This window comes from Eschrichtius robustus, chromosome 18 (genome assembly GCF_028021215.1).
Source record: "Eschrichtius robustus isolate mEscRob2 chromosome 18, mEscRob2.pri, whole genome shotgun sequence".
Lineage (NCBI taxonomy): Eukaryota > Metazoa > Chordata > Mammalia > Artiodactyla > Eschrichtiidae > Eschrichtius > Eschrichtius robustus.
The window spans coordinates 9,340,355-9,365,323 of record NC_090841.1 but is presented as its reverse complement, the minus strand read 5'-3'; the positions used below and the strand labels follow the sequence as shown (position 1 = coordinate 9,365,323).

The 24,969-nt window shown below is 40.4% G+C and overlaps 1 protein-coding gene and 1 non-coding gene across 2 annotated transcripts in view; both read right to left on the bottom strand.

The window, feature by feature from the left end:
* The window catches only part of FRY (FRY microtubule binding protein), a 328,463-nt gene that overhangs the window by 48,613 nt on the left and 254,881 nt on the right, over positions 1–24,969 (bottom strand). Inside the window, exons 36-46 of the mRNA XM_068526437.1 lie at positions 21,395–21,477; positions 16,512–16,662; positions 15,853–15,956; positions 14,899–15,084; positions 12,542–12,740; positions 10,998–11,119; positions 7,618–7,805; positions 6,497–6,591; positions 4,045–4,652; positions 3,032–3,129; positions 2,527–2,697 (exon numbers count right to left, since the gene is read on the bottom strand). Coding sequence (XP_068382538.1) covers positions 2,527–2,697; positions 3,032–3,129; positions 4,045–4,652; positions 6,497–6,591; positions 7,618–7,805; positions 10,998–11,119; positions 12,542–12,740; positions 14,899–15,084; positions 15,853–15,956; positions 16,512–16,662; positions 21,395–21,477 — 2,005 coding nt within the window. The remainder of the gene's footprint in view (positions 1–2,526; positions 2,698–3,031; positions 3,130–4,044; positions 4,653–6,496; positions 6,592–7,617; positions 7,806–10,997; positions 11,120–12,541; positions 12,741–14,898; positions 15,085–15,852; positions 15,957–16,511; positions 16,663–21,394; positions 21,478–24,969) is intronic.
* LOC137752312 (small nucleolar RNA SNORD58) lies at positions 22,577–22,642 on the bottom strand. The gene has a single exon (XR_011071155.1). It is a non-coding gene; the product is annotated as a small nucleolar RNA SNORD58 (small nucleolar RNA).

Below are 24,969 nucleotides of genomic sequence, written 5' to 3'. Positions count from 1 at the left end.
AGAGCCCGTGAGCCACAACTACTGAAGTCTGAGAGCCACAACTACTGAAGCCCGCGCGCCTAGAGCCCGTGCTCTGCAACGAGAGAAGCCACCGCAATGATAAGTCTGCGCACCGCAACGAAGAGTAGCCCCCGCTCGCCACAACTAGAGGAAGCCCACACGCAGCAACGAAGACCCAACGCAGCCAAAAATACAATAAATGAATTAAAAAAAAAAAAAGTGGCCCAAAGAAATAACTGAAGAGTTAACAGATGAGGAAATATACAATTCCACAAATCTATTGTATGAAAAAAGGAATATCTTCACTAGAAAGGAAATACATAAAGAGATTTTTAAAGTACCAATAAAAATATTCAACTGAAAACATGTATAAATGGAATGATAGAATTTAGTGGGGATATGGGATAACCTGAATATTTATACATTGTTTGCAGTACTGTAAATTGGGAAAGTCTCTGTGAAGACCAATTTCCCAAATGCATACATCTTCCCAAATGTATCCATGAGCTTTACCTGGATAGATTTTTTGGGAAATGCCACCAGGAAGAATGAGCTAAATATAATCTGATAAAAAGTCTGCATCAAAGGACTATTTTTTAAAAAATTATGAATACAAGCAACAAAAGGTAGATGGTTAACGATATAATTCCACAGTTATTGAAAGTGACAAGATGTGAGCTATGTCAACACATACACACATACAAAGTTAGTGTGAAGTGAGCACAGCAGGTTCAATGGAAACAGTGACCACAACCGCCTAAAATTATATGTAGGTACCTGGCCAACACCTGAAAGAACATGGGACTAACTGAAATAGCAGTTAATTTATATCATATGTAGTGAGTAGGTAAGTTTTTAATAAAATTTGTGGTGACAATTGTTGATAAGGGCAGCATAGAACAAATTAGGATATCCATTTTAATTTATTTTTTTATTGTGGTAAAATACATATAATATAAAATTTACCATTTTAACTATTTCTAGGTGTACACTTTAGCGGCATTAAGTACACCCACATTGTTGTGCAACCATGACCACTATTTATTTCCAGGACTTGTTCATCATCCCAAACTAAAACTCTATAACTGTAAAACAATGACTATAAATTTGCCTCTTCTATGTTCCTCATATAAGTGGAATCATGTATTTGTCCTCTTGTGTCTGGCTGATTTCACTTAGCATAATATTTTCAAGGTTCATCTATGTTGTAGCATGTGTCAGTACTTCATTCCTTTTAAAGTCTGAATAATATTCCATCGTATGTACAGACCACAGCCCATCTGTATTTTTGAAACTTTTATGTCTAGTGAACCAAACAAATTTTGCCTCCTTGCTCTCTCCCAGTTCACCTTGTTTTAAAACAGGCATTGGCTGCCTTGGTAAGCAGAGTGTTTGCATTGTTTATCCCGGTACTTCTTGTGTGCTAAGGTATGTGTGTGCTGGATTAGTAACTCTTGCAGGGACAGATGTGACCAAGGTGATTGTCAAAAGCAGTAGGGTGGCACTTAAGAGAGGTTCTTTAAATGCCAGGGATGGGGGTGTGAAAAGAGCAAAATAATCCTCGGCTGTTGACAGTGCGAATACAGCCCAATATTGCTGATCTGTGTTGTAAATCAAAATCCTGCAGGGTCAACTATATATGCTGGTGGATGAAGCAGCTACCTTTTTCTAGGTAGAGGCTTTCAGTCTTATGGAGCCTTTCCGAAAATGATTGATTGATTCTTAACCTATCTGCACTCTGGATTGGTGATATAATACAAGAAAAATTAGAATGGACTGTCCTCATCACTTCTGAAAAGGCCCTAGCAAGAGGTATGAACGCAGATCCAGAAAGGAAGAGCAAATGCTGAAAATGCCGAAACAAGGTGATACTATCAGTCACTTGCCTCACAGATTTCATGACCTTGTATAGTAAACTAGTTGGGGTCTGGGGGTGCTAAAGAATACATTTCTTCACTTGCCAAGAGTGGCATGTATTTCTAGCGTCAGCGTACACAGAAGTCAGAGTAGGGGTTTGCAATGAATGTGCTAGGAACACATGGTATGAGGACAAAAATCCCATCCCAGTTTTAAAAACAAACACAAAAGATGAAGATAAAAAGTTTTTTTCAAAAATACGTGCTTTGTTAATGAGTTCAGAGCAAACAACCATTAAACATACAAGCCACACAATAACTCCTTAAATAAGATTTGAACACCCAGAATAATGCAGATAAAATCTCCTCATCTCTGCCATTTCTGACAGGTATTAGTGTAGTAAAAAGGAGTTTAAGCTTCAGAGGCAGCTATACCTCATTTCACCTTAAACTTGTGGCAGATTACTTAACCCGGCTGAGCCTCGGATTCTTTGTTAAAATAAAGAATCCTACATCACTGGGTTGTTGTGAGGATTTTAAATGATTCCATACAGCATCGATGCCAGTAGATAATAGGCGATCAATAAGTTAAGGCTATTGTTATCAGTTTTACATACATATTTTACCCATAGAAACTATAACAGATTGTATCCTTAATTGAAGAGCTTACCTCTGCCAGGTAGGTAACCATGTTCAAGGTAATGTCAGCATATGCTTCATGAAGGTATCGACAGACCACGTTGACCCACGTGGTACAGTCCCTCGTGTAGCTGTGTGTTTTATAAAGAGTCATGACATGTGCAAGATTGGAAAGTTTGGGGTTCTTCTCTTCCAAACAAACCTTTTACAAGAAGAAAATCAATTAGGGATAAAACAGCCTGATGAATAGGAAGAAATGTCAGCAATTTTGCTATAAGCCCCAGCAGCCTGGAAAATTGATCGATACATTTTTTGGGTAGCTGCAGAGGCGCTTAGTAATTTAATTTTCACAATTTTTTCCACTTGTTTTCTCAATAATGAAATGACAATGCAAATCAGCCACCCAGAGATGTGAATTACTAGTGATATCAGTTATTATTTTCAGGTTTATGAAACTCATCGCCCTGTCTGAGCCTGGTAAACTCTGTCCACCATTAGGCCTTGGATCTGCCTGAGGGTGAAACCATAAGGCATACCTGAGCAATCCTTTCGGCTATATCCTTACAGAACTGGCTGGGGTTTTCAAAATGCTGTATCAGCTGGGGCAGAAGACACAAGACATTCAGTGGAAACCCTGGATTAGAGAAGATACAATGGAGACAAGTGAATATGGTGCATTTGAACCATTAATAGCGGGAAGGCATATTACAGATTTTATTCTGAGGTGATGTGAAAGCAGCCTTTTGAAGCAGCTTTGATCTGAACTAACATAAATCCAGGAAAAATGTACCACTGCAATGGCACCATTTCAAAGGAGGCACTGAAGTACATTTGTAATTTGCAGGTTCAGCGGCTGTTTTGCTACGGACTGTTACAAATAAGAATGATTGGCACAGATTTTAAAAAGCAGATTAAAATGAACTGAAGCACTAGTTTGAATTTTTATCAAAAAATGTATTTTAAGGAAAACCTGCTTGAGAAGACACAGGCCAATCAATTTAAGTCTTACTCATGTAATCAGAAAGATTCTTTAAAATGATGAGGAGTAGCTTAGTTCCACTGTATTAAGCTTTGGCTTCCTGGAAAGAATTCTGGGCCACATGCCATGGTATTAAAAATCTGGTTTGTTGTTGGCTTAATTCAAAATGATAGGGAACCAAGGGAATTTTCAAGAGGAAAAGAAAGGCTTAGAAAAATAAAAGATTTAGGAGTTAAGCAAAAAGGGAAAAAAGTCTGTACAAGAGCAATGGAATAAACCAACACTGTCTGCAATTTGATCTGGAAAGCATAAAGAAATGATTACTGTCTTATGTATTACTCCTGCCCCTTTTATGCTATTGCCTTAAAAATATCTCTTACAATATACATAATTAAGACTTATATAGAATTTTAAGACTTATATAGAATTTTAAAAGAAAGAACAAAGTATTCCCAAAGAACCATTTTTAAGCAGAATCGTTAGAAGTACTAAGCCCACATTATCTTATGACGCTAAACATGAGTCCCTCCATGACCAGAACTGTAAGAGCGTGAGTGATGTGGGCTTTACCAATGGCTTGGGATGAGTCCACCATGGATACTCTGGACACCGGTGTCAGCAAGCTGAACAGCTGCAGGGTAAGGTCGGTGGTGGTGACGGAGGTGAATCCCTTCAGGAGCAGCTGCTGCAACCCTGAGAAGTCCGCCCACTTGAGCTGTGCCTGGAGTTTCTCCAATTTTTCTCGGTTCTCAGCTTTATCGAGTGGCATGTGAGCCAGCAGTCTGTTCAACAGCCTTAAGGCCATTAGGTATTCAAACTCAAAATCGGATTCCATCAAGGCCACCGTGACCCAAAAGATGGTGGCCAACAGGTTGGTTGGATGGTTTATGTGCGATGGGTCCGTGAGGCTGTCCTTCAAGGAAGATGAGCTTCTGGTTTTTGAGGAGAGGCCTTGTTGGGTACAGGCCTGAATTCTGTCCAGGGTGGCACTCCGAGGTGGGTCTGAGGACCGGTCGACAACACCGAACTTCTTGGGCACAGAGAAGCTCCTTTGATGCCGGCTGCGCTCTGCAGTTGCTGCGTTGCCGCTGGCTGTTCCAGGGTTCACATTGAGTTGTCCTGTGCTCTTTCTGCTTGCTGTTAGTTTAGCGCTAGAGCTTAAGTCTGGTGATGAAGAGCTGGGTATAAAAGTTAAAAAGTTCAATAGGAAGCCAACACATTTCAGTGAAAGGCTAGTCCTCTCAAGATCCATCAACAAACAATGAGGGAGGGAAATCATTCTTTGGAAATATTACTTTCTATTCATTTTTCCATATTCTTAAACTGAAAGAATATGTTTTCCTTATTCTTAAACATAAAGCTATGAAAAACAAAACTTAATCAGAACAACCCTCACCAACAAAACCGAATACTGATTTCCACTTATCAAAAAGTTAAAGAAATAAGCAGTTGTCTGTAAAGTTTACTGATCTTTCATTTATTTTTTGTTTGAATTTGGGTAAGAGTGATTACAAAATAAAATGTACCTGATAGGTACAAATGTTAATATTCTATTAACTGACTGATAAAAAGAACAGATAAAGAAATATCTAGGAAAAAAAAGTAAATGTTTGTGTCAAAGGAAAATTTTTGCACTTATAAACGTTTATGAAAAATGATTTCTAAATCTATTACAGGCTGAAAAGATAGAACTCTTTATGAACATTCTTGCTAAATTTTACTGATTTAGATTAATCTGTAGGTTTCTATAGATAAGTATGTATGATGGTAGTAATCACACTAAAATTACGTATGCATAAAAATGTTCAACTTAAAAATGAAACAAAGCTCAACGTGATATAACATTGCCGACTGAATTTCAAGCAAGATGAGCTTAACTACACAAACAGAATGCAAAATTGTGAATGATTTGAAATGGGCTATTAAACACTGCCAGGAGCAAAAGGAACTGAAAAATTAAAAAAAAGAAAGATCCTAAGGTAGAAATTTCTTCAAGTAAAATCAACATTTATTTCAACTGTTTTTACAGTGATCGATCAGTTGTGTTTCGTATCTATTCATTTAAAAAATAATACTTTGGGGCTTCCCTGGTGGCACAGTGGTTAAGAATCCGCCTGCCAACGCAGGGGACATGGGTTTGATCCATGGCCTGGGAAGATCCCACATGCTGCAGAGTGACTGAGCCCATGAGCCACAACTACTGAGCCCACGTGCCACAACTACTGAAGCTCGCGCACCTAGAGCCCATGCTCTGCAACAGGAGAGGCCACTGCAATGAGAAGCCCGTGCACCGCAAGGAAAAGTAGCCCCCACTCTCTGCAATTAGAGAAAGTCCGCATGCAGAAGCGAAGGCCCAATGCAAGCCAAAAATAAATAACAGGACTTCCCTGGTGGTGCAGTGGTTAAGAATCCTCCTGCCAATGCAGGGGACATGGGTTCAAGCCCTGGTCCAGGAAGATCCCACATGCCGCGGAGCAACTAAGCCCATGCGCCACAACTACTGAGCCTGTGTGCCACAACTACTGAGCCCACATGCCACACCTACTGAAGCCCATGCACTTAGAGCCCATGCTCCACAACCAGAGAAGCCACCATGATGAGAAGCCGGCCAAAATAAAAAAATAAAAAAATTTTTAAAAATTTAAAAATAAAATCCTTTGTTTCTATAGAATGTAATAAATAGGATAATTACATAAAATTTGAAAAAATACTCAAAGAAATAGGAAATGAAAAATCATTAATATTTGTATTATTTAGAAATAACATTTATTGTCTATCCTGCTGATGTTTTAAAATACTTATCTACTGTGTGTGTGTGTGTGTGTGTGTGTGTGTGTGTGTGTGTGTGTGTGTTGTAACTTCCTTTCTTTTAACTTAAGGAAATGTCATACATACTTTCTTGGATCATACACAGACTTCCAAAACCGGATTTGTTCTTTAGACATTGCCCAAAGTCCAGGCATCTCCCAAATATTCAGTACAGCGTATTTGATTTTCAAAACGTCGTTAAACTGATTCTCACCGAGATAATACAGTTAAGAGATCACTGTTCTTCAGGCAGTCAGACAAGTTACCCACAGCAGCTTCCAAGGTAAGGAGTGCTTCCATTACGTAACCCTGCCAAACAGGCAAAGACAACATTCTGTACTGCTTATAACTATTAGTAACTTCCTGAAGATAAATTTAATCAAAGCAAACTATTCAAATAATGGTAATATTGAAAGCTAGACAGTCATGGTTAGTTTAATGTACAAAGGCTACAAAACAAATTTTAAGGGCCACTTAGGAAATTCAGATGGCTTGGGAGTTAGCAGATCATCATGAAGATTTATTTCCCTAGCTGTGAGGTCTTCCACAGATCAATCTCATTTGAAATCCAACAGGGAGGGGCAAGGGACAAGCACGGCCCCTTGTTGAGGGGGATGGTGGGCATCTGAAATACAGAGTGGCAACGTCTGAAAGGCAGAGATTAAGAGATGAAGTATGAGAAGGGCTGTGTCCTAGGGGCATTTTATAGTGTACTGCCAGTGGCCAGGAGGAGGAGAAGAAGCTTAAGTCTACAGGCGTGCAGGTCCTCTCAGATGCAGAACATTTCTGGTGGAAAAGAAGGGCTTGGCCCAAGCTACAGAGCTTGTAATGCCCCGGCTTTCCAGCTCCCTGGTCTCTGGAGTCCCCAGTCCACAGGGTCTTCCTGTGGCATCTACTCTCCCCACTATTTCTTTCGCTTTTCTCAGTTTATGGAAGGCTAACCACAGACAGGTGTGGTGCTTTGCACAGATACAATAGCGATCCCTTCTCTGGGTGGGCAGGTTGCACAACTGCATCTTAGGTTGTTAGTAGAAAAGACAAAACAAGACAACTCCCTCAGCCCCCACCAAATAAAATCAATAAAGACAAAACAACACAAAGAGTCACCACAGGATTTCAGTTGTTGGCTCAATAAAAGTGTCCACTGAATTTCTAGAACAACGCCCCCTGGAGTGATTTTTGTAAAAATAAAAGTCAACCTCTAGAATTTTAAAATAAATTTTACACGTCCAAATGGCTGGGATACTTGGCGAGAGGAAGAAAGCTCAAAGAAAGTTATTAACTCCTCATCTTTGAGCTGAGAGAAGGGTGAGTTCCCGGACTTTCCTTCTGTACCTGAATCTCATCTCCATGCTCTCCAATCACCTCCACCAGCCTCGAGAGAAGGTCCGACAAGGCGTGTGCTGACAGTGGCTGTTTGAGGGCCCGGAATATCTGGAAGGACCGGCCGGCATAGTGTCTGGAAGAACTGGCGAGCGCTGTCTGCAGAGCAACTTCACTCAGGTGCTGTTCCAGATGGAAACCTAGGGCACAGGGGTGGGAGCAGGTCAGCCGCTCCTCTGCAAACCTCGGGCACCAGCTATCCGCACGTTTACAACAGGCTAGCTGCACAGCGCTACCTCCTGGTGGTACTTATTTAAAAGTTAACCATTTTAAAATGAAACCCAAATCTGAATCAGTCTTAAGGAGGCATAGCGGAGTACAGTCAGAAGCTTTGGAGCAAGGTGGTCCTAGTTTTGAATGGGCGATTTGGGACTCTGGGAAAGAAGCTAATTCTCTGTGAGCCTGCGTCCTTGTCTTTACCTTGTGAATAGTAGCATTTACCTCAGAGGGGTTGTGAAAATCAAACAACTTAAAAAGTGCTTAGGGGCTTCCCTGGTGGCGCAGTGGTTGAGAATCTGCCTGCCAATGCAGGGGACACGGGTTCGAGCCCTGATCTGGGAAGATCCCACATGCCGCGGAGCGACTAAGCCCGTGAGCCACAATTGCTGAGCCTGCGCTTCTGGAGCCTGTGCTCCGCAACGGGAGAGGCCACGATAGTGAGAGGCCCGCGCACCGCGATGAAGAGTGGTCCCCACTTGCCGCAACTAGAGAAAGCCCTCACACAGAAACGAAGACCCAACACAGCCATAAATAAATAAATAAATAAATAAATAAAATTAAAAAAAAAAAGAAGTGCTTAGTACTGTCTCTGACACATAATATGTGCTCACAAGTGTATTATTATTTATTACGCTGCTATTGTTTGACATTGTTCTTCTGTACTTTTTACATAGAATACTTTCACTCCTGTTTTCATAAGAGAATTTGTTAGAAACAAGTTTTTGGAGGACTTGTGTATGCAGAGGAAAGCAAAGCATAGCCAAGGCCTGGGCCAAAGTCTTTGCTCTTCAGAATAGTCCATAAACATGCAGATATGGAGGTGTAGGCACTGCAAAGAAGGCAGGCATCATTTAAACTTTCGCTTGAATATTTGTTCTTCCACCAGCATGAAGGTAATCTCAGGCCTCAGAAAATCATGTGGTCAGACAGAAATGAAAGCAAAAGGGAAAAGTCCATGACTGAATTCTGGGCCACTAAACCCTACACTTGCTGTGCCTCTTTACAGGGAGAAAATCAGGCTACGAGAGCCACAGGACATGATGAAAACATCGACTTGAGCTGTCTCCGTGGTCTAGAGGCTCTGGGGCACATTCGATTGTCTCACGCGTGAGGACCAGGAGGGATAATTCAGTGCGATTGTTGTTAGCTGCTGCTTGGCTGTCTCACCCCAGGGACACATAGACCATATAAGAAACTGTTCCTGCAGAGTCAACAAATGTTCCTGCAGAGTCCTGGAAAATGGACTTAGACACATTCAGGGTAGTAAATATAGGATTAAACCCATATAGGCAGTTCACAACCTATGAATGGATGTTTCAAAATAGTTTTTTACATCTTTATTTTGCTTTTCAAAACATATTTTTCTACTTAAGCCATTTAATATATGGGGGTTAGGTCCCCTGGCAATGAACAAAAGCTTATTTAAATCATACTGCTGGAACTGTACTAGTAGGATTGCAGAATCCTCCCCCGTCCCACCACCACTAAGATGACGTCCTTTGGGAAAAGCTATTTAATGGGTGGCAGAGAAAAGAAAAAGGTTTCCTTTACTCCCTGTTACACACTGAACGTACATTTCCCAGCCTTCCTTGCAATCAGGCGTGACCTCGTGCCTGGGTTCTGGCCAGTGGAATGTGGGAAGAAGCACTGGATGTCACATGCAAAGCTAGCACGTAAACTCCTCCCGAGCAATCCTCCACGCACTCTCTTCCTTCACCTGCCCCATGGACACAGAGGGCTGAGTAGAGACCTCCGAGCCTAGGGGATGATGGGGCCACAGGGCAGAGGGTCCCTGAAGCACCAGGTGGAAGGCTGTCTCCCAAATGTCCACATTGAACTGTTATGTGATCCAGAAATAGCCTCTTGTGTTAGGTCTCTGAGCTTTGGGGGTTATTTGTTATAGCAGCTATGCTACCCTGACTAATACAAGTGTTTCCAGGAACACATTTTATTGTGCTGGATTGGAAACAGGCAGAAAGTAGCGATGTACAAGGAAACTGAGGTGGGTAAAAGTATCTCGTGCAAGATGTGAAAAGACATACAATATTCTAAGCAGCCTGAAATACCCTCTGAGAATACGCTATATAAGGTATTCATACGTTTTCTCATTTTTAGTATCTTCATACAATCAAGAGTGTTACACAAATGAAGAGTTCACATGCATCATAAATTTCTTCCTTTAGGCTATTAAGTGACTTTTAAGTGGGGGAAATACCAATAAAAGCAGTCTTAATATTTCAAAGAAATTCCAAAGGGGAAACTCAAAACAAGAAATGGCAATCCTATTCCTAGAACAACTTTCCCATTTCAGTTTTTAACAGTATTTTTTGTTTTTTAGTAAGTATCCTCTGATAATGAAAAGAGATGTGGCTAATCTGGAATGTTTCAACTGTGAAATGTGCTAATTATCAGAGCAGCCAGGAGAGGTGGTGAGCCCTATTTACTATGGCCAGCCTGCTGTGTGAAAAAAGGCAGGGATAGATGTTGTATCGTGCTGAGGAAGCAAATTTAAATTTCACACACATATCAGCCCAGGCCAAGCTGAATCTAAATGGAATGCAGCTAAGGGCTTAAATGTTGTGATGGTACTACTGTCTAAATTAGAATCAGACTGTGTTCAGAATATTGAGTGGTCACTGGCACAGGACTTGCCAGCAAATACTTTTAAAGCCAAAAACATTTTATCACAAAATTCTTTTTAAAAAAAAAAAAACAGTTTGCAAGGCTGACAGTTTTCACAGTTGAGTCTGACAGTCAGTGACTACGACTTCTTTCTCACGGCCTTCTTTAAATAAAATTAATATAGGCACAGTTTAATTCTAGTAAGGTAAATGAAGCAAGGAGAACAGAGACATTGGGGAAATTATTTGATAGAGCATAATGCAAGTATCAGTATATGTGACATTAACTATCACTCAGGCACATCTGAAAAAGCTTCAATATCCCCTATGAATATTCCTTTGCTATTGCTTCTGAATGCAGGATTTTACACACACACACACACACACACACACACACACACAAATACATACACAGTGTGTGGTTATATGGGGAGAATGAGCTCCATTATAGAAAAATACTGAAGTGGGATTTGGAGAAACAGGATGAAGTACCTGATTTGGAATCTCTAAACACGGATACAACATGACGTAGAAAATTAGTGAGTTGTTCAGCACTCTTTGAATTCTGATTTTTGGGTGTGATGTCCTCATGGCACCAAAGTGGACCAAATGCCCTTCAACAAAACACACAAAATGTCAAAAATGTAACTATCATTTTGCATTTTTAAAACCATATACACAGTTCTAACTCCAAAGGTACAACACACATTTTTTAAAATTTTACATATTAATTTGGTGGTAAATTTCAGTCTTCTAAAGCTTAAGAGCATACTCAAAACAGATCTAGCTAATTGATGGAGACACTTTTTCTTATGTTTTACCCACAAAATTAAAACCTCTCGATTCACCAGGACAGTGTTTATTTAGCACATAGTAGGTGCTATGTAAGTGTTTGTTAAACAAAATGATATAATATGTTAAATAAAATATAGATTTAGACACAGACTCAATTTCTATGTCTTAGAATTTGCAGAGATAATGCTTTTATCAGGATCACATCATTAGGTTGCCAAATACTATAGCACCAACTTGAAGATACAACCTCTGTTGCCTATTTGGTTTTCTACAGTAAGAATGGGATGGATCCAGGGGTGAGAATTTTAGAGAACACCCTTCCCAGCACTGAGAGCAGTGAGTGGTGACAATACCTTTCTTCTCCACAAACCAGTCAGGTCTCTGAGGTACCCAGCATGGAGGCACCACCAGCCCCTCCCTGAGCTTCCTGTACGTTAAATTCTATATTGAGTTGAGTGCACAGAATACTCTAAACCATTAATTGAAAAACAGATGCTCTCTCTTCATCTTTTGTATTACTTGATGCAATAGTTGAATAAAGAAAAATCATGTGAGATACTAGATAACAAATATTTATATAGACTAGACTTCCAGGACTTAACTCACTGAGGAAGGTCAGCACGCCCCAGGTCACAGGTAAGCATGCGTTTGTACAAATACTGGACCTCAGGGGACTAGAGATTTGGAAGCCTTCCAAGTTAAACTGTTCCTTAGAAGAGCCAGAAGACCTGCAAAAAACAGGATCGCTTGCAGTTTTTCTCAATTTTGATTTATTATTAGTTTGATCCCTTTCCTATCACGCGTCCTTATTGTTTCTGGTTTCTGAATTCCATTTAGAAATGCCTCTTTGGACTACAGGAGCAGACAGCTGTCCTCTCTGCAGCTGCCACTGGGTTGACCGTGGCTAATATCTTTGGTTTCCAGAGTGATGTTCTTTGCCAAGTCTCAACTCCCAGATCCCGGCAGCTCCAATAGATGGTGAAAGTCATGCTCACCTCCGGGAGCTACTTCTCCCGCCTCCGTCTGCCGCAGGGTCTTTATGCACAAAATCTCCTTGCCCCTCAACTGTGACAATGCCTACCAGTGTCTGCCTTGTACACAGACTCCAGCAGACACAATTTGGAAGAGAGAAGACTTTGCTAGAACTCCAGGCATGCTTTTCCATCTGTGGTTTTAAAGTGATGTCCCTTTTCCAAAAGACTGACCTGAAAACAGCAGCCCATCTCCTGACCCCTCATTACCTGGTGGTCAGAAACTCAATGAGCTTGTTTGCCTTCTCGTCTATTTCAGCAGCTGCGTCCACATCTTCAACCTCTTGGGTCATCTGTGGGAGGTTCCCACTGCTGTCTCCCAGACTGATGCTGGAGGAGGTGGAGCTGGAGCTCAGCCCCGAGTCTGGCACCGGGGAGGACTGGTCCTCTCTCAGGAAGTCAAAGCCACCTGGTGGAAGACAAGGTCAAGGTGGAATTTGCAGGCCGGGCACTTAATGAGGTCAGGAGGTGCGCATAAAGAAGTGTGTAGTTATTTAATTTTGGGGGGGGGAAAATGCTTCATTTTGGCTACGGCTATGATTAAATAAGACTGACACTCTTTCCCTGCCTACGGATTAGTTGCACTGCTGTGTAAATGAGAGTGTATTTGGTAATAGAGGGAGATCTGCTATTTTCTACTCTGGTGTTTTAATTGATGCTTTCTACAAAAGAAGCGTGTGTGTGTGTCTGCGTGTGCATTCTCACACACGTGCACAGGCCGATGAATAGTTCTGCTATGCATGTGCACCTAACTGTGCTGTTAGTAAATTATTCTTGGGTAACAGACGACTTAAACATGTGAAATGATACCATTTTTGAAGATATCAACACTAACCAGCGATAAGTAGGTTATACATAATGTTTTGAGTAAATGTACCCAGAATTGTGAATACTGTGTGTATATTAATATATTTTAATAAAATATGTCTCAAGGTAGGCAAAATAAATATGGTATAAGTAAATACTACAGTTAGCATTCTACATCTCTGGGTAGGTTGTGGGTTTGAAAATGTATACACATGACTGTTCCTTTTCTCCTACTTAATAATTATAAAAAGTACATAGTTCTGGTGTGTCTGACAGATATATTAAATTAGGAGTAAGAAGCCCTGGGTCTGAGTATCATCTCTGCCATTTAATGTGTAATCTCAGGGAGTCATGTAACTTCCCTGTACCTCAGTTTCCTATTACAATAAGATGAAGACAATAATTTTTATCACATAGGTTTTTAGTATGGATTTGAAAGCAACTATAGTTGAAACTGGGTGTTCAATAAACATTTAACAAATGTTTATAAAAAGAAGATACTTCTCAAAGCTTTTGTACACCTAGGCCATGTGTACTATATAGAGATTCAATCATTTTACCAGGTCTTGCCTACGGTATACTGTGTTTGGTTTGGTTTTGTAAATCCCCACTCTAGACCATTTTATGCCACATCAGTGGTATAGTGAATACAAAACTGATGCATTCAGAGATACACAACTTAACAGAGATTACAATTTTCTCATTCTAAGGCCATGTGCTTAACAGAATACATCCCTACCTTGGGGAGCTAGAACAGCCAGAGTCTTCAGAGTCTTTTAATTAAGCATCATCTATAGTAAAGAGAGTTTTGTGTCTCTGAGAGGCTATGGATGGATTACTTTCAATTAGGTGTAGCTTGGTTCAAAATAAAGAGCTTAAACTGAGGTCAGTAGTCCTTACATTTCAGAGTTAATGACTTCAGATTTGTTTTCCAGAGAAATATGCAACGTCTGTCAGAAGACAAGACAGGGCCCAGGACAAGAGTGCATAAAAGGTCCTTCTTTTTCAAGGTAATGAGAGAAGTACGTGGTGACTTGTGAAATGCCAGCCCATATCCAGTGCCAATGTGATGTACAAAATAACGAGGTAAAGAAAAGTGGCCCCAGAACTCTGTCAGTTCATCACCATTTTAAGATATTTTAAATGTTCTGGTTCTCAATGAGAACCACTGGTCAACCCTTTTGGGAAAGTTTTCATGAGTAGCTTGGACACAACAGGGTCATTTCTTTGACTCAGCTAATGCCTTCTGTCCTCATTTCTAAGAAGAAATTTTTGGTTTCAAAACAGCAATGATTTTTAATAGACTTCCACTAATGGTGCCTTCCAGAAAAAAGTCAGTCATTTAATAGATTCCTTCAAGGGAACTAGAGGGTACACAGTGAAACATCTGGCACCTTGGTGACGTCTGCTCTTGAGGTGATGGAGATGGTCACTGGTTATGGGTGTTCTAGACTCACGCTCTTGGTCAACGGACATTTTAATTTTCAATGTACCAATAGGAACATATTTAATGAAAACAGCAGTCATCATAATAATTTTAAAAGTATATTTGGAAATATTTACTAATGAAGAAAGATTTTGAGAGGTTAAGTTCACATCAAGTGAAATGGTGCATACTTATAGTCCCGTCATTTACCACTTAGAAAGCTGGGGGGTGGGTAATAGCACCCGAGAAGTTAATGTGGGCTCCAGTGACACCTCGAGTTATCCTCATACTTGTGACTCCGTCTCAGGTTCCCTGCCACTCCTTCTTTTGTTACCTGTGTAGAGATACTCGGGTTGATAAGCTGGCTGCACTGTTAGAGTCTTGGCTTCACCCATCTCTCGAGTCTGCAGGAGCACGGAAGCAATTGCATGGAAATTGCTGTTGCAAGAGAGGGCGATCAAGAGGTGAAGAAGCAATTTTTTGCTGTGTTCAAAGACTTCAGGCCGGTAATGGTCCAAACCTGGAAGAAAACGGTGGAATCTCTTAGTATAAACAAATCTTCAGCACCTTTAGATTCCAGGGATAGTAAAGATTCCAAGATACCCAGGAGGAACACGTTAAAAGAATGTTTAGTTTTCTTTGTTATTGTTTGTGTTACTGACGTAAAGAAGTTGGGTTTAGGCAAAATAAAATGTTTTATTCCTTAAATCAAATGTTCTCATAAAGCACTGATAGACGGACTTTTCTTGACCTCTGCTTAGCATTCCTCTTTCCTGAGATGTTCTCTCCCCTGGATCTCCCTGTTACTGAAAGATTCTAATTTTCTCTCTCTCTCTCTCTCTCTCTCTCTCTAACTGAACTTTTGAGTCTCCCTGCCTGGCTGGTTCCTCTTCCCATTTTTTTGCTCTACTACTTGAGTATTTTAAAATCTCAGTCCTTGGCGCACCATGCACTATATTCTTTCTCTCTGTGCATCGACTGTGTCTCATGGCTTTAAATTTATCACGTTGAACCAAAGACCCACAAAGAGGCCCAACTTGTTTTGGATATCTTTATAGAAATAGCACTGGCAAGGTACCACTCTATATTGTAGTGATAGTACAATTTTAAACAATGACTGATCAACTAGAATTTTAGAGATGTCACAGAAAGACAGTGAAAAACGGAAGAGACTAGATATTTTGGAAATGAGGAAAAGCAGGATGTCCATGTAAAAGGAAAGCTCTATGGGTGACTTCTGTAGGTTTTTGACCCTATTGGCTAGAATTCCTCTTGGTTCCAGTCTTACCTAAGAAGACAGCATGGAGTAGCAATGGGAGATGAAGGGCCCAATCTTCTCTTACACTGTGATCCACCACCATCTCAGTCATAAAAATGACAGCAATATTGCACCTAATCAATGAAATGATGAAATTAATGCAACTTCTGAAGAGGATGAAAATATACTGATAGATCATTAAGTCACAATTACATCCAACTTGTAAACCTTGTTGAAGAATTACGTAAGGCCCTTATTCCAGGGAAATGGAGTTTAACTTCTGACACAGCACAGAGCTCTATGAGGAGAAGAAACTTCAGTTGAGCTAATTCACATAATGGGGATTCTACTAGTTACTAGGCAATAAGAGCTGAGGAATGAAGAGAAACGAAGACAAGGACTCTCTCTTCAAGCTGCTCACAATCTAAAAAGCATAACAGAATGAGTACCCCTACCAAGATGACATCAAGGAAAAATTCACAGGGCTGCAAGGCAGCTTTGCACCCTGGTTAATGGCTGACCAGACTCTGCCAATATGCTGATAGCTGCAGATCAGGTTAGCATGTTCCCTCTGATTTCGAAGGTCATTTCACTTGATGGGACCTGGAATACCTTTCCCTCTTTTCACAGGAAGAAAAGTCCAGTCAAAGTTAAGTGATCATTTCCTTCTACCTGTACATGCTACTCACCTATGGAGTGGCCCCCGGGGAGTGATGGTCTCTGGAAGGTAGTCCACCAGGGGGGCCCAGCATCCTCCAGTACAAGGCATGGGTAAGGGCTGTGGCTGTTTGGTCTCTGTAATAGTCAACAGCCAGCCAGTATAGGGAGAAATTGGGTCATCTACAGCGTGAGAAAGACAAGCGTGCTTTAGTTTCAGGGAGAGCAGGTTTTTGTTTTCCCTACTTGACTTTTTAGAAACGTACAAATTCAGGCTTGTAAAAATAACTTTCTAACCATTCCATTTGGTGAGTATGAAATTATATGATCAAATGGGTTGGAATTACTTGATTAAGTTTCTTTCATTCCTTTATTTCTTGGATATCTAATTTATGGTTATTCATTATAGAGTGATTAAATACATGAAAATATAGATACACAAAAAGAAAAACATTAAATCACGTGAATTCCCATCACTGTGACGACTCGCTCTTTCTCTGATCTCCTCCATCTCAGTAAAACGCGATTCCTTCTTTCCAGTTCGCTCAGGACAGGAGCCTTGGAGTCCTCCCTGACTTCTCCCTTACATCTCATATCCAACTTCTAATCATGATGATCATGATGGTGGTGACAGTAATAATTAAAATAACAACATTCGAACTAGCATAGCGAGTGCTTACTTTATGCCAGGCACTGGTCTATGCATCTCACATATTAATAACCCAATGATGGGTACCTATTATCCCTATTTTATAAAGGGGACGCTAAAGTTAAGTAACTTGTTACCATCCACATATTCAGTGAGCTCTACCTCATAACAAATCTAGGCTACGACCACCTCCATCACTACTATCCTAGGCTAAGCTCCCACCGTCTCTCCCTGCTTCCCTCCTTGCCCCTCTACAGTCTATTCTCTGCAGAGCGTGCACAGTCATCCTTTTAAAACAGAAGTTCATTCAGAGTCCCTTTCTCTGCTTACCACTGGCCCTTTCTCTGCTCCCCTCAACACTCAAAATGAAATGCAGCACCCACACCAGGGCCTTTAAGCCCTGACAAGATCTTTCTCCTGTTTCTTGGCTTCTCTCCTACTGCTGTCCCCTTGGCTCACTGCACGCCAGTCACCCTGGCTCTCTTGCTGTTCCGTGACCACGCCAGGCGCCGTCCACCTACCGTCCACCCCAAAGCTGCAGTGTTCTTCCCCAGATGGCTGCATGGCTCACTCCTTTACTTCATGCAAGTCTCTGCCCAAGTATCACTTTATCACAGAGGATTTCTGTGACCACTCCATTTAAAATCCACCCCATCCCCAATCACTTTCTCTCCCTCTCTCTGCTTTAGTTCCCCCGCGGCACAGATTCCCCAGCACTGACGGCTCCCCCCTCCTCTGCCTCTAACACAAGCTCCCCGAGAGCGGGACTTTCTCTATTTTGTTCCTAGTACATAGAGCGGTATCTGGCACATCGTAGGAGATCAGTACATATGTATTTTGAATGCATTAATGAACTTCCTCAACAAAATATTTTTAAAGTAAGCACAGCAACAAATTTCATGGAGTTATTTTTTATAACGCTCTCAACATAGGCCAGTGGCATTCAAGACAAGCCACTGCACTTGGGGCCACATGATACGATCCATGCATATGGCTTCAGACAAGCTGGCTTAATCCTGGGATAGGCTTTAGTGTATGAAGAGGAAGGATGTTTTTATAACATCCTTAGGCAATTTCTCCAATTCTTCTTGGTTGCACTTTTGAAGGTAGTGAGAGGTAGCTGCTTCGATGCTGCTGGTCCAGTGTAGGACGCTGGCCTTAACAGTTAGCAGAGCTGATGGAGGGGATGCCTTCCTATGGCGAAAACTGAGGCTCCAAACCCAGACAGGGACTGGAGCCAAGCACAGCCCACTTCTCCTGGGACGTGAGCTAAGGAAGTCTCTGGGGATTAAGATCAGGAGTCACCTCAGAAAGTGACTCTTGACTCTTTCTAACACACAAGCAAACGAGCAACTAGAAACCTGTCACTCTATGCCATGAAGCTTGGCCACATTTTTAGCCCAGAAAAAATTTAAAGCAGGTATAACAGTCACTCAACTTAGTCCACTCGGTAAACTACCTACAGGATGCATCACTTTCAGCAAATTACCTTCTTGAATAACTGTCCAAGGTGAGTTAGTTGCAAAATGCACTTCTAAATAATTAGTTACTCTACAAAACTAGAAAGGGGAGCAAAAATGGGAGAACACTGAAGAATTAAAAAAAAAAAACAAAACTTGTGAGATTTCTGTTAGGAAAGGACATGCTATTTTTTGTTTCTGATGTTCTCAGATATATATCCAGTCAGCAAAAATGTGCTGCGAGGGATTAAGTTGACCTAAAACTGATCTTCTACAGTTAGACCTAAACTGCTATGACTCAGCTGCTATCCAACTTAACTAGTTGTATCCTTATTGTGGGGTTACATACATTAGCATATGGCCTCGGAAAATAATCCAGATATGTTAAGTAGTTCTGAAAAAAAAAAAAGCTTACATAACGTTGGTAGAAAACTGCTTTATAGACCAGGTCTATATCAGTTTGCTTGTCCATTTTACTCAAGGTGGTATGGTTTTTTAATAAAAAATACATTTAGGAGGTACACATCATCCTTATTTTTGGATAACCCAGACCATGAAGCCCTGGGCCACGAGGTCTCTCCTGATCCCTTCTCACTCTTCTTACCCCTGCTGATACCCTCAGGAATTCAGGAGGAAATAACTGCCCTTAACATATACCAGATGGCTGGCCGTAAGGTTTTGGAATTGAGCCTGCTAACCTTTGCTTCTCTTGTGGCATACTCTGTATCCATCATTGGGTAGCTGGAACCAAACATGCATCTGGGAGGACCCAGTTACCAAAGTCCTGAGGGTATTCGTGCCTTATTAGACACACTGCTTCATCCAAGACAGCCGAAGTCAAGTTCTAGTACTACTTGAATGCCTAGGAAAGGATCTTAGCATATAGTTCATGTACTTTCTGTGATGAGGATCTGTTTGAGAAGCTTGATTGCATTTTTCTCTTTCAATGAGTAATTTAAGATTTGAGCTTCAGCATCCAAACTACTTTTCTGTGAACTCCAATTTCCCTAGTTAATATTAGTAACCTTGTGAAGAATATTACTGACACCTGACTCAATTAAATTCAAGTTCTGTACCCAAAATTTCCCATTAAAATGCTGTTTATGCTGGTATGACAAATTTATAAACATTTCTGGGTAAAACAGAGGCCATAATGATAATACTAGACTACTCTTTATGCCTTATCTGCATTCACAATAGTCTTTCTTTCCCTTTATAAATACTTCTATTACTTTTTCTTTTTGTCCCTAAAGTCAGTGATCTGAGTTTATATAACGACACAACTATTAGCTTATTTTGTTATAATTATCCCCTGAAATTCACTATTTTAAAATATATAAGGAATATGAAGTTTTAATACCAGAGGGCTCTGAAGATGTATTTTCAAAATGATTGTTACTTTGTTACGGCATTTTCTACCAAATTGTGGGTCGTGTACCCAGAACGAAGAGATACAATTTGAAGGAGCCAACTGGCCAAAGTGCAACAATATTCCTAATGTAAAAGCCACAGTCACAGAGAGCTTTGCTTTGTTATATCATGCTTGTCACATTCTGGGGGAGTCAGGGTTTGACTGCCTAAGTTTTTCATGATTCAGTTTTTCTGTCCTCAAATTCTGTGTTACCAAATATTGCATAGCAATGACTTTTCTTGAACCAACAACTCCATTCCTCAGGCACTGCTCTCTTCATCTATAAAATCTGGTCCTGCCTAGATTCAACTGTTTGGTGTCTGGATGGCAGAGCCCCTTGATGGGGCACAGAAAGGAGGGAAAATGCAAATAGCTTTTTTTTCTTCCCCCTAATCTCATACTGACCTTTCTAGAAAAACGTTTTATAGGGACATAGTTAAAACTTAACCCAAGTATGGCAATATATATGGATTTTAGACATTCCTCCCATTGGTATTTTGAATGGCGGAGAATTGCCTATCTATATTTGCATTAAGAAGTAAAGTAAGGGCAACTGAAATGTGGTGTCATTAGAACTGCTAAGCTCTTACCCCACTCTGCACATTTCCTGTAAGAACAAAACAACTCAAAACAACCACTACAAAGGCCCAATGCACCGACTTACAAAATGAACCTAACTCATGAGATATCATATTACGATTTCCACCAAAATAGACAAATAAATTCTACCAGATAGTTTACCGATTTCCTTAGCATACCTAAATGTCACTGGGAGTGTTCTTTGGTTCCAGGATTTCTGTAACTTGCGAACAAGTTATACCCATCACCTTCTGAGTATCTACACAACCTATCCAGGGCTTAAACAAAATTATTGAATGCACTGACCTTTTTGGTTTTTCCAACTTCCCAAGGTACAATGAAATTTTTGTGATAATTTTATCTCCCAGTCTGGCAAGGTTTTCACTTGGCCACTGAGACTGTGCCATTGAGATATTCAATGTGAAAACAAATCTATCCTGGGTGAGCTGACTCACAAAGCTTAAAGGTTAAATCCACTCCCAAGACAGGTCAAAAAATTGAATGGAAACCTTTGTTTTCTCATGAGACAATTTCTTACTAGCCTTTCCCCAACTGCATTACCAAGGAAAAGGGCCAAGAATACAAAAATATGGTTTTAGGTAGTAGCTTGAAGTTTTAACAGTTTTGATTCATGCACTGCTTGGCTTCTTTTTACTTTTAAGAGGCTGACTTGCCCATCTACATAGTTGGATTAAATGGTTACTTAATACTTATGGGCCCCTTTTTAGTGATTAGAACAGGAATAATCAAAATACTCATTTTCTATTCTCCAACCCTTTGCTTTCCATCTGAACCCCCCAGCCTGTTGGTACTTACTTTTATCCTCATCGTACGATCCTCCAGAGCTATTGCTGTATCTCGACTCCAGACGGGTATGGGCTCTAATGACGTTACTGAACCTTCAAATACAAGAACAACCATCATGAGATACTGACATGTGTGTATGTGCTGTGACACACAAAAAAACACACTATTTTTGGGCAGTTAGTTCTCATGATCCTTTTCCTAAAAGAATACTGTAAAAAGTGTACACCAAACATTCCTTTTGTCCTCGAGAGGGCCAGTGGTCACTCTTGCTCGGGAGCACAAGTTCAAACTTTGAAAAGAAACATTTTAAGACTAATATTTGAATTAAACTAGAAAATTATAACAATTGTTTGGAAATAAAATGGGCATGCTACTGAATAACATGAATCCTTTATTCACATGGTAACCTGGCATATGGGAGGTGGTCAAGAAATAATTGCTGAATGATTGAATAAGTGAAAGGAGATAGAATTGGAAATAGTTGGAAACAAAAATAGTTTCATAACAAATTTTGGACTTAACCAGCTTTAAAGTTTTCCTTAAAATGTTTTTAGGAAAAGGTACTAGTGGAGGTGTAATATAACCAGAGGGGCTCTTTTTTTTTTTTTCTTTTTACTTTTATTTGCATTTATTTTTTGCAGCATTTATTCCCGGGCCATAAGTTTTTGTTTCTTCAATTTCTTCTGGGATATCTTTTTCTTCTGGGCAACCTCCTCTTCTGGTTTAGGAACAATCTGTTCTTTTTCAGTAAGGATCATCTCAATGTGGCAGGGAGAGCTCATGTATGGGTTGATCCGACCATGAGCTCTGTATGTCCTGCGCCGCATCTTGGGGGCTTTGTTCACCTGGATGTGCTCAATGACCAGAGAATCTACATCTAAGCCCTTAAGTTCAGCATCACTCTCTGCATTTTTGAGCATGTGCAGTAAAAATTCAGCACTCTTCTTGGGCCACCGACCCTGCGTCCAGCCCCACTGTTTGGCCTGGGCACACCTACCAACTCCACCATTGTAACGACAGAACGGCACACACTGCTTCTTTAAAGTGACATCCTTCAGATACTTGGTGGCTTTTCGGATATGCATACCCTTAATGGCCTGGGCTGATTCACAAGTGTTCTTAAAGTGAACAAGAAGATTTGAACCTCTCGACTTGCATGACAGTTTATGTACTAAATAAACGCTGCCCGCAGCTGCTCAGAGGGTAGTTGTTTTCATGATTAATCCAAAGGTGTCCTAAGAAATGCCATCACCGCAGCCATCCTTCTATCCACTGTTTCTTCCCGTGTGCAACTACCAGTGACTACAGCAGTGCTGACACTAGACTAGTGACACGGACATCATTCCTTTTACCCTCTCAGGCCGCTGACTGGAAAAGGAGGACCAGAGGGACTCTTTCTGTCTGGTCTCTCTTGTGGCTTAAGAAGTAATCAAAAAAAAAAAAAAAAGAGAAAAAAAGGTCGAAGTATAATAACTTCACATACATTAACTCATTTAATCTCACTCACTCAACTTTGAGATAAGCATCATTTACTTTGCAGATGAGGGAACAGGCCGAGTGAGGCTAAGCAACTTGTCCAGTGTCAGGCCGAGGAAGGTGGCAGTACAGGGACGCTTTTATTGCCGTGTTGCCTCCGAGAAGGGGGGACATGTGATCTCAGGCTGAGCTCTCGCTCACTAGCTTGGTGACCCTGGGCAAGTCCTTTACCTCCTTGGGGACCCTGTTTCCACACCTGCCAAAAAGGAATAATAATAACACTTCACCATTTATTTCACCCAATCTTTTGTTGGGACTGCTGTGGGAATCAAAAGAAATGATGTGAGAATTTCCAAAACTGCAAGTCGCCATCCAACCATAAGGTATTAATTATTATACCGCTACCTTGGATTTCTAGAATGCCTTTTCAGGGCACCAAAGACTTACAAGTCAACAGCATTTTTACCATCTAAAGAGCTATAAGGTCAGGCAAGGGTGTGGATGAGGGGAACGGTGGGTGAAATGGTACGTCTATATTTACTTTACATAAAATGATACAAAGTGGGTTTTATCTACATTACTAACTGGGTGTTCCGTCCTAATTGATAGCAGATCAACACTCAATTTCCCTCTGGAACACTAAAAACTACACGGCTGTAGCTGTCCTCATCAATGTATGGAGAAAGAGTGATATTTCAGGAAAATGTACTGGATGTACCATTAAGATGCTGCCTTGTCCCAGGGTATACCCTCAGAACACTGCAACGATGATTTGGATTTTCTGAATATAGAAATGTATTGAGTACAAAGCCTTTGGTTTTATTCACTCTGTAGATATCTGCAGCAGCTTTTTTTTTTTTTTTTGGTCCTGACAAGCCATCTTTCTCCCGGTAACTTTGTATTTCAAACATTCTTCATTCTCTTATCTTTTGGGCTATTAATTTGTGAATCCATAAAACAGAAGACGGAGGACATCTGCTTCGTTTCATATGAATCAGGCCACGTAATTGTCTAAATCAGGCTGGTACTTACGAAATTGGAAAAGTGACAAACCTATTACCTTCTGAAGAAGTTCTACAATCATATTTATGCTGATAAATGCAAAGATATAAACAGCATATGCAGAGCCCAGACATCATTCAACAGGGAATAAAAACAGAGTGATGAAAGAATTCCACATCTGGAGATTTCCACAGGACAGAGAGCTTTGCAGCCTTCCTAGCTATTCAAGAATTGTGATATACGTCGGTTTTACAATCGTGCTCGGGAAGGCCAGGCAGGGAAGAATTATAGAATGGATGGCAATTCTTCTCTTTTCCTTTGGAGATGGATCTAAATGATTGCTAGGAGGAGTTTATGAGGCCAAGATGAAGGGGAAGGGCAAGCCCCTTCCAGACTGTTCTCTTTATTCTGGAGAAGGCTGAAACCACAGAGCAGGGAAGTGTACACTTGGCAAAAAGAAAAAGTAAAAAACTGATCCCCAAGAGTAAAATCTGCTGTGTTCATTTGCTTTCCTGGGTTGAAGAAAATAATTTTGGGTCTAGGTCCTAGAGGAATTTCAAGGACTAAGTAGACTGAACAGTCTTTTAATATAAAGGTACATGTCTTAGAAATGTATCATAAAAATAGCTCTGCTAAGAGAATAACGAGAAGCACGAAGTGTTTCCCTAAACTTTCTCTTGATGATTTTGCTCAAATTAATACTTACACAACTTTCTGTGGATTACTAATCTCTATCCCTGTATCAACACAGATCACCGGAAACTTACATAGCTAATGTTTACTGCTTTTAGTTCCTTATGAACAATCCTTTCATGGCTTTTATTAATGGTTGATGTATTAAAATTACTTAAACGGTTTGTTTCTGCATATTTTATGAACTGTTATTTTAATTAAAAATATGTGTTCACTTTATTGTTTAATTTTTAAAACTACATGATAAATACTTCTTAGAGCTTAGGAATACTTATTTAGTAGCTTCCAATGAATTGCTTTTGTTTGTTTATTTTTTGATGTACTGAAAGTTACAAAATTTGCTCTATTTTTCTTTTCTTACTTTGACTATTGAGGAACTCAATGTTAGGTTAATATTAACTTTTAGTAGTTCT